We start from the raw sequence: 14,169 nt of genomic DNA, 5'->3' as shown, positions 1-14,169 counted from the left end.
AGGGGCCCCAATTGGTCTCCCCCCCTTTCCCCCACAGGGGCCCCCCCTGGGCCGGCGGGCAGGGAGCTACTGTGCATTTACAGTAAACTTCTGGCGTCTATAGCTGCCAGTATTTGACTGTAAATTTACAGGATTATTTCTTAGTGTGGAAAAAAACATAAAACTCCCTTTTTGACCAGATTTGTGCTCTGTGTGTGTGTGTGTGTGTGTGTGTGTGTGCATTGAGTCCATTTCTTTTGTGTGGCATGGGAAAGAGTATGATGGTCATGAGTAAAACTTAGGAGAACTTACTCCCTAATCATCTCTTCTTTCCATTGGTCCCCTTTAATCAGAGTGATGAGAGCAGAGAGGGGGAGCAAGAGATTACTATATAAAGTGATGGCATGCTGCAAGTCCCCAAGGGAAGAAAGAAATAATGAGTCACCAGGCTGGAGTTAAACACAGCCTTCTTCTTCCTCTGCTCTATTATAGTTCTTTTCTAACATCCTCTGGATTCTGCTTGTTGGTGAAATATAAGAGTTTGTTAAAGTGCCTGTTTTTTTTTTTTTTTGTGGCTTTTGTTGCATGTAGCTGTTATCCATGGTGCATCTCTGATCATAAATCTATTTTGTCTTAAATGTAAGATCTTCATCAACTTTTATCAAGGAGCAGAAAACACAGGATCAAAGTGTGCCAAGTCTGCAGAAATGTGTGAGGTAACTCCACGGTTTTCATACCGTATGTGTGCAGAAACGGCACACAGCTCTCACTGCAAGACACAGCCTGCCATTGTTAACAATCACATGGTGCCGTTTTAATGGCACACTTTATTTTCTTGGTATTCTGACCATGTCCTCTCAAGCGAAAACACATCAGCAGATCAAATGTAATCACAAAGAGCCACACAGAAATATTTTCTCATGTGACTAATGTTTGCAAAATTAATAACATGGGCATGATGAGTGTAACTTTCCATCGAGACCAAGGGAAATGAAACATGACACAAGATGAACATGAACACTTTCTGCTGGATTGAACAAGAAGGAAATCAACAGAAGTTTGGCAGCGGGCCAGCAGGCCGATCTCTCCTCTTTGTGCCTCCTGGCTCTGTTTACAGTTCTCCATGCCTGACTAAGAGATTTGGGCATTAACTTAAGGGATGGCACTGGACATTTCCATGGCAACCCTTTGTGTTTTCTCTTTTTAGCAACAATGGAAACTGATGTTGAGAGATTTATGAAGACGGAAAAAAGTGGGGTTTCCCACTCCTGTTGGCTGCAGTCCTGCTGCACATTACAGTGTTTCCTTTGCTTAAACATAACAGCTATTCTATATTCCTTAAAATTACATAATTCCCTAAAGATCTGTTATGACTCAAAGGATGACCACTGGGTCAAATAGTTATTGTGGGATTAGGTGTTTTGTCTAGAGTTTAACTTCTATGGATTTCACTGTGTTATATAGAAAAGTATCAAAATGTCCCGTTCTGCTCCACGATTAGTTGCCTTGGTTTAAATTCGATTCTGAAAAGAATGCAATCATCTTCTTTCATGATGTAATAATGTTCTTTGCTTGTTTCGTAATTAATGTATTATGTTTTTATCAAGTAAAGCATTTTGAACTGCCTTATTGCTAAAATGTGCTACAAAAAGTAACTTGAGTTTATTTCTCCCTAATGTATAGTTTATTTATTATTATTATTATTTTGTTGTTATTGCAATTTTGGCGCTCATTGAACGTACTGTGGTCTCTGTGACATAAAATGGTGCAATCAAAGGACAAAATGTCAACATGTGGAATATCCTGTCACTTTAAGGTGTCATTTGTTCCAGGAGTTCAAATCTCTGTCGCTGAGCTTTGAAAAACTTCTCTTTGCTTCCTCTTTATTTTTGTTTCAGAAGAAAATCCAGTTGAAATAACTCCGCAAATATGTCTCAGATGAATGTCTGCTATATTAGACTTTAAATAGTAATATATTTCCTGTGATTTAGAGTATGTGAGCTGTTACAGGAACATCAGCGGCTCATTGACTGTTCAGCAGTCAGTCCAGTCTGTGAATCCAGTAAAATAACAGTCATTCAGGGGAAATATTTTAAAATTTTACAGCTATGATGTTGACATAAATTCAAGTCGTCTCATAAGGGAGTTAACCCACCACCACGATGTTCCTCGTTAAAATCTTTTAAGGGCATCATCTGAAGCTCTAGTCATGTAAATGACGTTTATCTGGGTGGTTCTTCCAGTTACTCACCTGGAGGATGGCAGAGATGCTGCAGCATTCTGAGCTGCAAAGGGAGAACAAATGCTTATATGACTAGCAATGGACCCAAACAAAGCTGAATGGTGTCTCTGCTGCCTGTGCACACAGGTGCTCAAACACTGAGACAAAGCTGCAGCGCATTCTCTGTGAAAACTTCAAAGTTTGTCCCTTAATAACCAAGTGTTCATCTTTCATCCCCCCAAAACAGAGCGCCTTTAAATGATGTGAAGATGAAAATTGTTTTTCACTTGAAAACAACAGCAAAGTTCTTAAAAACATGAGCTGCTATAACTGTTGCTAGGAGACATAATAATACTGTCCCCCCCAAAGGATCCGACAGGAAGCAAGTTGACTAATTATTGCGCTCTGCAGTGTTTATATTGTAACTATTGTTTTTATTAGTGCACACACACAGAGGTCCTTTATGATCCGGGCTGTGTTTACATCCATCCCATTCACTCATTTACAGAAACGTCCGTACAATGCTGTTATGTCTGCACTCCACTGATGTCCACAGCCTGCACAGATTAGCCCTCTGAGGCCACCGTGGAAGTTCACTGTCTGCCAAACACTGTGACACATGCCAGTTGTAATCAGTTCATTGATATTGTATATTGATGATGAATACCCATCTGTTTACTACAGCAAGATGTTTATATTACCACCGGCTCCCTGCAAAGTGCAACACTCAACAAAAGGTAATCAGCTGAGGGGAATCACAGCAGAGTTATATGTCATAAAAAAACGCTCCTTCTCCATAAACTTGAATCCAAGCTCACAGAATGGGGAAAAAAAAATTCATTTTACTTTCAGGTTTTTTTTTTTTTCTAAGAATGTTTGTTTTGGAAAATAACAGAAGTGTTTCTGTTGAAGAAGCAATTCAACCCTAACTGAACTCACATGGTGGAGAGGGTCATGGAACCAAGACAATAATTGAATCTGGCAAAGGATGAGAGTAGGCACAGCAAGGTTGTTGTTTTTTTCCTGTCTCTCTTTCACTTATGGAAAAGCTGGTTGCTCCCTATATGTTTTGCTCAGTGAAGTGTCAGAGATTCATCCCATCCGTCTTGTACAACATCAACTGCTTGATAATCTGCACAGAAAGAATGTAGCTACCACACAGCTAGCATGTTCAGCAGGATGAAGAGAGGTTGCTATGGAGCTGGTCAAAAACAGAAACACAGCAGTGCCTTTTTCTGGATCAGCAATATAATCTTCATTGTTAACAATGGAACAATCTTACAATCCTCATTTTACAGTATACGCACCAGGTGGTAGGAGTTAAGAAGTGTGGACATTTTTATGTCAAGGATCCATTATTAACGTACTAAGAGAGTCAACTCATTATACTTTTATTGGTTCCTAAAGGAGTTTTAGGAAGGAGTGAATGCTGCAAGTCAATGACTCAATGCATTGACTTGCAGCATTCACTAGGTTTCCTTAGATAGAGCCACTAAGTTACTTTGAATAATTGAGCATACTGTACTGTTTGATAACTAGTTTCAATCGGAATGTATATATGATTGAATTGAAAGCATTTTTTGTAAAGTGCCTCAAGACAACATTTGTTGTGAATTGGTGTTATATAAATAAAATTGAATTGGATTGGAATGTTCTTTAAATAGTTACCAATTGTTAAGTCTGTGAAGCCTGTGTGACGTACAGTCTCGGGCTGCTTAGATTGTGGATGTCTGCTTGAAGTGATGCATCCACACAGGAATAACACTTTTAACATTTTAACATTTAAAGACACAGCGAAAGATTACCAGATGATTTTCCTGTCATTCTGTCCTCAAAAGTTCTTTCACTGTGTATTTTTTTTCAGATCTGAAACCAGTTATACCTCACAGAGTGTCGAGCAGAAAATGGGATCCTTTCAACCTAAAAAACCTTATATCTGCAAGGATCCAACAAGATCATGTACAAGCCAGTGATCTTCTTAATGAACAGATCCGTGGACTGGATCTCCCAAACCAAACAGGAACACAATCTAAAGGTCCTTTCCTTCTCACAATCAAACAAGAATGCAACAATCGCTATTTTTAGATTGTCTCTCTCTCTCTCACTCTCTGCCTCTTCTATTACCTCGTTTTCAGGTTCTCCATGTTTCTCGACTATTTCTTCTTTATTTCCACGAGCCATTTTCAATTATTATTATTCAAAGATGCTTCATGTCAACATGGTCTCTGCCTACTGTAAACATGGTAACTCACTCAGCTGAAACAATGGCCTTTACAATCCTGCACATTAAAATGGGGGAGGAACATTTCTGTCTCAAATGTCCATATATGGGGCTGAACAGACCTACTTGCTCTGGTTAAGCCTTCATGAATTTAAATGCAATGCAGCCTGTTTGTTCAGGGGGTGAAATGGTAAAATGTGCTTTACATAAAATTTCAGACCCTGATCTTCTGGTTTATAAAGAGAGTGTTTCTTTCTTTGTTCTCTCACACTTACCACATTCATGTCAGCTGACAATGCAGCGAACTCAGTCTGCAGCTTGTCCGTGTCAGTGATAAAGCATTAAGTACCGTGTTCACACCTGGTTTCACTGCTTATCTGTGTTGATCTGATCACAAGTGGGCAGCTCTAAATACATGTTCTCACAACTTGCAGTAATGAATCTCCACTCACACCCATTACTGACCTGACTACAGCTCCCCACACAACCTGCGTTTGTCATGCAGACAAATACTTGCTGTTTTTGTCTGGACATTGGCATCAGTTTTGGATAAGCATCACTTTTGTACCATATTTCTTGGGAAAAAAATGAGAATTTGTAAATTCCACACCTCTAACAAGAGGAGGAGACCAGTAGAGGCATATGTATCAACCAGCATTTCTAGGATTCATGTATCCCCTAGCTTTATTAACAACAACATAGATATAAAGACAATTAGTTAGCTATTGGCTAATTAGGGGTTGTCTTCGAGTTACCTATCCAAGTCAACTCTAAAATCTTTGAGAGGCCAGTCCAACTCAAGTCTAAATCTTTTGAAAGGTGAATCTAACTCTAGCCTCAGGTCTTCCTCAGATACAAACCATCTGCTGTTCCTGCAGCCTGTGATGCTGTAGGTTAGGAATCCAAACCTGTACAGTTTGACCTTAAGATTTATTTATGCTTGTTGATATATCTTAAAAGTTTTAATGTTTTGATATTTAATTCAACATGTAGACAATTGTTGTGAGTCCATTTTTAATAAAGTGCTAAAGTATTCAAAATAGCAATGTGCATGTCTCTTGAAAGAAACTGAATAAAAAGAGAATAACCCGCTGCATTTTCATTTCTGCCCCTATAGTGATGTAGTTAATCCGTGTGGTCACATTGTCCCAACCTTTACTCTACTATAGTTCACTATTATTTGTTATTCTAAGTCAGGTGATTTTTAAGATTGTTAGGAAGCCATGTTCTGAGTCAAAGTCTGAAATAGTTTTTATCAGGGCTAAACAGTAAAGGTGCCCCATGCTAGAAATGACAACATAATACAGTGCATCACTTACACACAGGCTTACCTGACCTTCTGATTGTATAAGATAAAGATCATTAATAAGACTCAAGTCTTGGACCTCAAGACCAGTTCGAGTTTCAAACTTTCTGTGCATCAGTCCAAATTGAGTCTTTGCTTATGCAAAAAATATTAATTTTGACTTTGAAACTCAACCAAAGCCCCACTTCACTGTGACTCTCCTGTCCTCCCAATCCACTACTGATAAGGACACTAGTCTCATCTTGCATTTTCTATAAAATTTCTTCTGATTTCTTCAAAAGAAAAATAATCAAACCACAGCTTGGCAAGTCAGGAGAACCTAATACAGTTTAAATTGGCTAGAATTAAGAAGAGTATAACAGAGAAAACTTAACATCACAGTCAAGTCTTTACCTTTAAGACTTGCTGATTTAAAGGTAAAATTCACTTCAAAGTCCGAATGTTTTAAATGGAGAGGACTTGATTGTGTGACCTGTTAGAAAGTGGTTACAACAGAGAGCTGGAAATTCCTCTGCTATGAGTCAGCTGTCTAAATATGGTTCCTGGTCTTCATCATTACACACCCATCCACTCCCAGTGCAGAGTTGGACACCTCTTCTTTTTCATTTAACCTTTCACTTTTATCCTCCTTCCAAACAGAGATAAATAACACCACACTGTGCTACAGTAGCAGAGAGTTGATTTGGTTTACAGGATCCTCTTGTAAATTCTTTACAAACCAACTGAAAAGGTGAAACATCCTCAAAAATACCCAGGAGGCATTTTGGATTAAGTGGTAACAGTTAGTCAGTGAAAGTCAGCGTTAATAGTTGCCTGTCCCAAATATTTCTGCTCTGTCTCTGTGTGTCAGTTTGGGGAATTTAAAGTGTGACAGTCACAGGAGTGACACAAATTTGCCTGTTTAAGTAAAATCAAGTCATATTCAGAGGTCCGTCTTTATTTAATAAAGTGTCACATGACACCCTGGGCACGTGCCTTTGCTGCCCATATCAAAAACTGGCTGTGTTTGGGAGAAAAGTCACAAGAAAGGGAGGGGCTCTTTGCTAGTTCAGTTAGAGGAAACTTCAGATCATTCTCTGGCTTCTTCTTAAAAAGAACTGTGAACACGGTTAGCATTGGTATATAACACTGTTTATATAATAAAATGTTAATTTTTAAAATGTTTGTGTATCAAGGCAGAAATCACAACTATGAGCTTTCCAGAGGGATGAGGAGAAAAAGCTATAGAGACAGGAGTGATGTACACAGGATATAACATCTGGCTATTTAGTGTCTTCATTAAAATAAGTAAGTAACAGGTTCATCAACAGTGTTCATATCAACTTAGTGATTCCACATTTAGTGAGTATTAGGGAGCAATCATGAGTCTAAATCATTCTTTATAAAGATGAACGTTCCTCTGGTGATGAATGTGTTTCCATACCAGTTGGATTTTGAAACAATGTGTTTTCTAAAGAAATAAAAAAAATGCACATAAAATTGAAAGCAGAGCAGCGAGCACATGCATGCACGTGTGCGAGCACATTTAATGATGATGAATTCTTTGTTTTCTGGCAACCATAAATAAACTCAGTGTTTTGAGTTAGTCAGGGAGCCCACAACAAGCATCTGGGGCGGAGTTTGCCTCGCCACAGAGCCTAACTCTAGCAAAATCCCCAAATGTTTATAGTTTTTTGACTATTGGATGTTTTAAATAGGCTGCATTGGAAACTAGAAACCCACAGCTTTATTAGATTCCAGTCTTGAGGAGATTTATTACGTTCACAGATTGAGAAACAGTCAAGTTATTGAGTTGTTCTCAGCCTTAAGGCTCTTCCCTGCTCATCTGCAGTTTATTAAACATTCTGTCTTATGCTGCCGTGTCAGTTTACAGAAACTTTGGGCACAGTGAAATGCTGAACTCTGTCTCACAGTCAGTCTGTTACCTAATGTGAAATGTGCTCTAGCTGCTGGAGCGACTTGGAGGGAGGCAGAGAGAGCGAGAGAGTTCCAAACCATGATGTTTGAGTCAAGGTTGGAAACTCTGAATGTTCTTGCACTACAGTTCACACACACACACACACACACACACACACACACACACACACACAAACATATGCATGTGTGCACAGACGCAATGAACTCACAGTCTAAAAAAAGTTTGGGTTTCCCTCAGCTTCCCTCACAAACGGTTCACCCTGTCTTGAAAAAAGAAAAACTGTCATCACATCATTTAAGATGCAGATTGTCGTTTCATTTTAATGTTCTTGGGGCATATATAGGACAAACGATCTCATTGAGTTTTATATAAATTTTTGAGAAATGCACTTTGTACAAACTTATTAGTTATGAGTAGGGGTGGGGGTGTTCAGATTGGGAGCACGCCCATCACACGCCCACACACCTATATACACAGACATACACACCCAAATCTGCGTTTGCATTCTGTCTGACCACACAAAGTGCCAGAATCTGTCAGAAGTCATAACAACCTTTAAGTCTGACTTAAATAAACAAATCACTTATTAAAGAGAAAAAGTGTGAGAGAAAACATGGGCTCATGATGGGTTTCATTTGTAATTCTTCTCTGTGAGTTCTTGCTGAGCTTATTGCAGACTAATAGTTTTGCACACACTTGGATGTCATATTAAAATTAGTTCTGTGCTTCATGATTTTTAAAGGTGCAGAGGAAGGGCTTCAGGTAACAGCAGAGAACCTGGAGCCCCTCCCTGAAAACAAAGTGGGATCATCTTCAGGAACCTTGTCCTGTTTCATAAACCACACCTGAATCAGTTTTTTTTTATTACATAAACTAGACTCCAGAGTATCAGCTCCTCATCATTCTGTTCAGTGCACCAGTGTGCCACACCCATTTCTCATGTCAGGCTCTGACAAACAGCCTGATGTTTCAGAAACCTCAGTAAAGCATGCTAACACTCTCCCACCTGGTACACCATGACTTTAAAGTTGCGCCTCTTCAGCAGCTCTGCCTCGTTGTTCTCCAGCTTCTTTATCTGGCCGCCTTGCTTCTCCAGCGTTGCTCGGACGGTCTTGACGTTGATGCTGACCTTGCGCACCTTCTCCATCATCTTATTGACACTGTTGGATGTGGTGCTGTGGTTCTTGCTCAGCTTGGTCAGCTCTCCTTGGATGCTGGTCACCGTGCGTTCCATCTCCTGCTGTCTGGTCTCCAGCCCGCTCTGGGTCTGCTGGATCTGGTCCACTGCGCCGATGATCTTGTCAAGCAAAGACAGAACCATCACGCCATTTACTTGCGTGTCTGACGCTTGCACCTCATCCTTGTCTTCGTTCGTCTCTTCCTCTGTGCCCATGACATGCAGGTCTTTCTTGGCAGCAGCAAGGGCATTATCTTCTTCATCAGAAGCTGGCAAATTGAGCTCATCGTCGGAGACTTCAGTCAGGGTCTGAGGCTCCAGCATGGCACTTGAGGATTCCAGTGCTTCCATGGTTGCCATTTTGACTAATTTGAGGAGCTGAAACTTGCTTAAGCTTTCTCAAATATCTAAATTCTTGCCCTCACACCAGGTTCTTCTTTTTCGTTTGCTCTTTACTTCTCCTTTTTCTGCAGCATGCAGCCCGTTTTAATGCTTTTCTGTATTCCACAAGTTCAAATCCGTATGGAGAAGAAGACAAGCAGTGCTGGATGTCACCACATAAGAGTTGTGGCAGAAAACCCCAGCATCAAACTACAGCCTGCAGGGTATTTTCTCTCCAGCCCCTTTTTCCACTGGACTCCCCCGTCTGCTCAAGCTCCTCCTTTATCTCCTCCCAAGACTCAACCTCTCCATGAGTTAACGACACACCCTCCTGGTCTGCCTTTGTGCTGTTGACATGGCTGGAACAGCTAGCAGAGCTGCAGCAGTATGCTGGGATACAAGCCAGGGCACAACTCAGGAGGAATGTTAGGCCACATCTGCTCTCGTTTCCTCTTCTTTCTTCATGCCCTGCAGAGTTCCTTCTACAAAGGCAAGGCAGGGCTTGACTCATCATGGACCACAGCCACCAGTGAGAAGAAAAGACAAAACAAACTCAAATTTAAAACAAGCAGTGGTTTTATAGTAAAAGGTCACGCTTGTGGTGTCAATGTGTTGATCAAATGGAACCTAAGCTCTTAGATTATCTAAATAAAATTGAATGCAGAAACAGTCTGTAAAATGCTGAATATCAGAAGAATCAGACACTTTTTTTTTGCTTTCAGATCCAGAAGCTGGGCTGCACAATGGTGCAGTAGGTAGCACTGTTGCTTTGCAGCAAGAAGGTCCTGGGTTCAATTCCAGGCTCAGGGTCTTTTTGCTTGGTGGGTTCTCTCTGGGTACCTCGGCTTCCTTCCACAGTCCAGAAATATGACTGTTTCTTCCACAGTCCAGAAATATGACTGTTTCTGGACTGTGGAAGGTTAATTAGTCTATCTAAATTCTCCTTAGGTCTGAGTGTACCTCATCACACAGAGGTTATGAAAAGCAGACTTTAGTCCAGAGAAATAAGGCAAAAGGCAACTTAGAAAATGTCTGCTGCAGTATTTCACAAACCTAGTGGGAGTTCTCTGCTTCCACAAAACTGCTCAATGATACTTCACCAGTGTCCTGCTTTAAACCCTGCACAGGTTGGAACTCTTATATGGAAATGTTTGGACAAGACTAGTCTTTTATTTAGTAAGTAATGTTAAAAAAATAGAGACTTAAATCAGAAAGTATTTCAATGCTCTGAAAGTATTAGGAGCATTTCTGAACTGTTTCACAATACAGCTTCAGTAAGTCTTTAGTCTGGATGGATGGATGATTACATTGTTTCTCATTGTACACAAAGAGCCATCTCGGTGCAGCAGAAATAACTTGCTGATAATTGGTTGTTATTTGCTGATATGTATTTATGATCAGACTGAGCTATAACACAAAGAATAGATTAAATTGGTAGGATCAGATTGTAACTATGGTAACACAATAATCAAACAGTAAATGTTAGGTTCTGGGTGGAGGTTGGGGTTGGTTTTCTCCTCTAGATGGAGTCCTGGAGACGGCTGCACGGGGGACGGACCTGTTACGTCATCTTCACGCCGGTTGGCAATTACGCCCTTACCTGCAGCTTAAGAGAAGCGGTCTGCCACACTTCAACGCCAGATTGTTGACTAGTTATGGTACTCTCTTGGCCCCTCTTGTTCTCCTTTATTGCTGTGTCTCCCTAGTGCTGCTCTCCGAGTATCCGACCCTTTGATCTCTGTTTTTTGCAGACTTAACCCGAGTATCCGGATCTGGACGTCCGCTCCCCTTGGCCCCTCGTGACGCTGGCGGGAGTTACCCGTCAGATGCCCGAGTCCCCTTGCAAGCTGACCGTTGAATCCATCTCCACCCTCTCACGTTGGCAAACCGCCCGCTTAGACGCTCTCAAGCCCTGACCGACCTGTCCATCCTCCAACGCCGCCACACCGACTCGAGTCAAGCGCTGCTCCTTCCTTCCGTTAAGGACCCGACGCTTCCAAGCAAACGCTCCCCCCGCGAAGACCAAGGAAACTGAAACCCAGAATCTCTACTCCCTCCTAGGTGTCACTATTACCACCACACCCTGTGCTGTTGGTGCTGCTGCCCCCTGCTTGAACCAGTTTTTTCCCCCTGCATACAATAAACCTGTTAAACTTTTCTTGTTCTCCTGCCGGTGTTCTTGCATGTGGGTTTATCGTATCACACCCGACATGACAGTAAAGATGATTACAAAGTATACTTTTACAAAGTAAACTCGCCAATTCCGTTGCATTTTTGCCAATTAGTTTTTTTTTTTAGCTATCTATGCTGAAAGTGTCAAATCAAATTTATTAATATTTTCATCCTCGATAAAAGTAAAAATTGAGATCTGTGTTAAAATGCAAGTCTGTATGGGAGGCCCCATGTGGCTTGGGGGACCTTTGTTTGCTTGTGCCTTGGGCCAGCTCTGCTTATATCAATAGTTAAGGATAATGATGGTATCATGGTGTGGGTATATTTACTTGGAAAACTCTGGGCCCCTTCACACCAGCTGAGCATCATTTAAACCATAGGAGTACTGATAGTGACCGTGTCCATTCCTGACCCTTCCTCTGATCCATCAATTCCAGCAGAATAAAGATCAAAACCAGGTTTGTGTCCTGAACTCACCATCATGTCACCACATCTCAGCGAAGAAACCTGAGGATGTGGAGGAACAATTCTCATCATGGATGTTCAGCTAACAAATCTGCAGCAATTGGGTGATGCTATCAAGTCAATATGGACCAAAATGTATGAGGAATGTTTCTGACATCTCGTTGAATAAATGCTGTAAAGATCTCAGGATGTTCTGGGCCCACAGAGAGGGTCCAACCCGGAACTGACGTGGTATACCTAATAAACTGGCAGGTGTTTGAATATTTATTTAGTTATTTATTTATTTACAGTTTGTGTGGAACTGCATAAATCAATTCTCCTTTCCGGTTATAATTTTCGAAATAAAATAATTTCTAAATTTGATCTATTGCCAGCATCGTTTCGCTCAGCAGGAAGCGACAAATAATGTTATAATACTCAGATGTGTTCAAATAAATATGAATACATATACCATAATAGGAGGTAAATATTAGACTTATGACTGGTAATTTATATATATATATATATAAACACTTGGTGGTTTTATTTTGAACCTCCCCGCTCGGTCTGATGGATCAGCCTAACGTCCCGCGGAGCGGAGCAGCATCCAGCATCCAGCATCCCTTACGTCTTGACAGGCAGTAGGAAGAGCCGCTTCTCCTGGAGCCGGAGCTGCTGGTGGGATCTTCAGGCTGGGAAGCTTGATACATGTGAGTATTTCGAGCTGTTTTCTAGCGTCAGACATTCTCGGGGCTTCATAGATAATAAGCCGTGGGAAGTGCGTCACTCACATATTTCCTCTGTGTCGGAACACAGTGACTACATGGAGACTAGAGGGAAAACCCTCTATCTCAGCGACAGCTGAAGTCCTAAATACCGGCAACTATAATGGTTTTACCAGGTATGAGGTTCGGTTAGTGCGCTGATGGAGAATCAGCGCACTAACCTGATTCTCCATCTCTGAATTGTGAGAGAGTGCGCCGAAGTGAGGATAAGGATGGCAGGCTGCAGCATCATGGCGTCCTTGAGCGCTGAAGGGCAGAGCTGCAGCGGGAGGGATGCTGGGACATCAGGCGGCCATGATGCCGGGTTCTGTGGGACAGGTTCTGGTTTTCAGAACCGGTCCGATCATCAGGAGCTCACACTGAAAAAAAAAAAAAAAATTGAACGGAATTCTAACGTAAAAAACAATTATAATTTGTTTCTTGTAATCGAATTAAGTGTATCTAAGTAAATCATTTAACAAGCTGTAATGTTAAACAAACGTAATAAAAGTATGTTTGACAAACTCAGTTCGATTACACTGTTTTTTTAGTTGTACCTCCATTCTGTTTTTTCACTGCATGGAAAGAAGATGTGGCTGAATGTATCTGAGCTGTGTTTTCTAGTTTGCTGACTCCAGTCTCCTTGTTCTCAGTGTGTCACTATTGTAGCTGAGTTGGTGTGTGACGGTCACCATGGGGGAACTGTTCAGAAGTGAAGAGATGACACTGGCCCAGCTCTTCCTCCAATCTGAGGCTGCCTACTGCTGCGTCAGCGAGCTGGGAGAACTGGGCATGGTCCAGTTCAGAGATGTACGGTCATAAATCCTAAATCCTGTTCCACATAAATGAATACGTTTCAGACATTACTAGCATTTCCATTTGACTGAGTTGGTGATAATCATTTGTCATGGAGATGTCATTTGTTTTGTGTTGCACAGCTGAATCCAGATGTCAACGTATTCCAGCGCAAGTTTGTGAATGAAGTGAGAAGATGTGAGGAGATGGACAGGAAGCTAAGTGAGTAAAGATCACACCGAGTTGCTCTCGTTAATTAAGATCTGAAACCTGAAATTCAACTTTGAATTAGAAAGTTACAATAGTATCAGCCAGATATGTCTGAATATACTAGCCACAGTAATCTTAGTTCATATGTATATGTGTGTGTGTGTGTATATATATATATATATATATATATATATATATATATATATATATATATATATATATATATATATATATATATATATACACACACACTACTCTTTAGAAGGTAATGAAAGACATAGATATCTCAAACATGAATAATTTTGATAATCCTAATTGACAGTAGGTAAACTTATTCTGATTTACACCAGAAAATGAGAAATAAAGTTGTTTTTTAAAAGGCTGAAATTCTAACCCATTAATTTTGATTAAATAATGTTAACACAATTAATTTTTTTGTCTTCTACATACATAAATCCCTAGTTGAAACCTTTGAATTGTGTTGCTGGTAAAAAAAAAAAAAAAAAAAAAAAAAAAAAAAAATTTGTTTGGCCCCGGGAAAAAAAATTTTTTTGGTTAAATTTTTGCCCCTTTCCTGAGAG

At 40.5% G+C, this 14,169-nt stretch overlaps 2 protein-coding genes and 1 long non-coding RNA gene across 8 annotated transcripts in view; 2 read left to right on the top strand and 1 right to left on the bottom strand.

Moving 5' to 3' along the window:
• Positions 1-9,720, bottom strand: part of LOC106936429 (polymerase I and transcript release factor-like) — a 23,306-nt gene extending 13,586 nt beyond the window's left edge. Inside the window, exon 1 of the mRNA XM_015017439.1 lies at positions 8,652-9,720. Within this exon, the coding sequence (XP_014872925.1) occupies positions 8,652-9,182 (531 nt within the window). The 5' untranslated portion in view covers positions 9,183-9,720. The remainder of the gene's footprint in view (positions 1-8,651) is intronic.
• An 824-nt stretch (positions 9,721-10,544) lies between these two features.
• LOC106936430 (uncharacterized) lies at positions 10,545-11,780 on the top strand. The gene is made up of 2 exons (XR_001422132.1): positions 10,545-10,861; positions 10,955-11,780. It is a non-coding gene; the product is annotated as an uncharacterized LOC106936430 (long non-coding RNA).
• A 605-nt stretch (positions 11,781-12,385) lies between these two features.
• Positions 12,386-14,169, top strand: part of LOC106936425 (V-type proton ATPase 116 kDa subunit a isoform 1-like) — a 33,107-nt gene continuing 31,323 nt past the window's right edge. For 2 of the 6 annotated variants that reach the window (XM_015017432.1, XM_015017430.1), the window contains exons 1-3: positions 12,386-12,529; positions 13,237-13,393; positions 13,522-13,600. In XM_015017432.1, coding sequence (XP_014872918.1) covers positions 13,277-13,393; positions 13,522-13,600 — 196 coding nt within the window. In that variant the 5' untranslated portion in view covers positions 12,386-12,529; positions 13,237-13,276. Of the gene's footprint in view, positions 12,530-12,587; positions 12,721-12,803; positions 12,917-13,236; positions 13,394-13,521; positions 13,601-14,169 lie in introns of those variants that run through there. The other 4 variants (XM_015017431.1, XM_015017426.1, XM_015017427.1 and 1 more) reach the window with 3 other exon arrangements.

The sequence above is a fragment of the Poecilia latipinna genome, unplaced genomic scaffold, assembly GCF_001443285.1.
Source record: "Poecilia latipinna isolate Pla-1442-1.1 unplaced genomic scaffold, P_latipinna-1.0 Scaffold2141, whole genome shotgun sequence".
Classification (NCBI taxonomy): domain Eukaryota; kingdom Metazoa; phylum Chordata; class Actinopteri; order Cyprinodontiformes; family Poeciliidae; genus Poecilia; species Poecilia latipinna.
The sequence above is the reverse complement of the archived record's forward strand: the minus strand, read 5'-3'. Positions and strand labels throughout refer to the sequence as shown.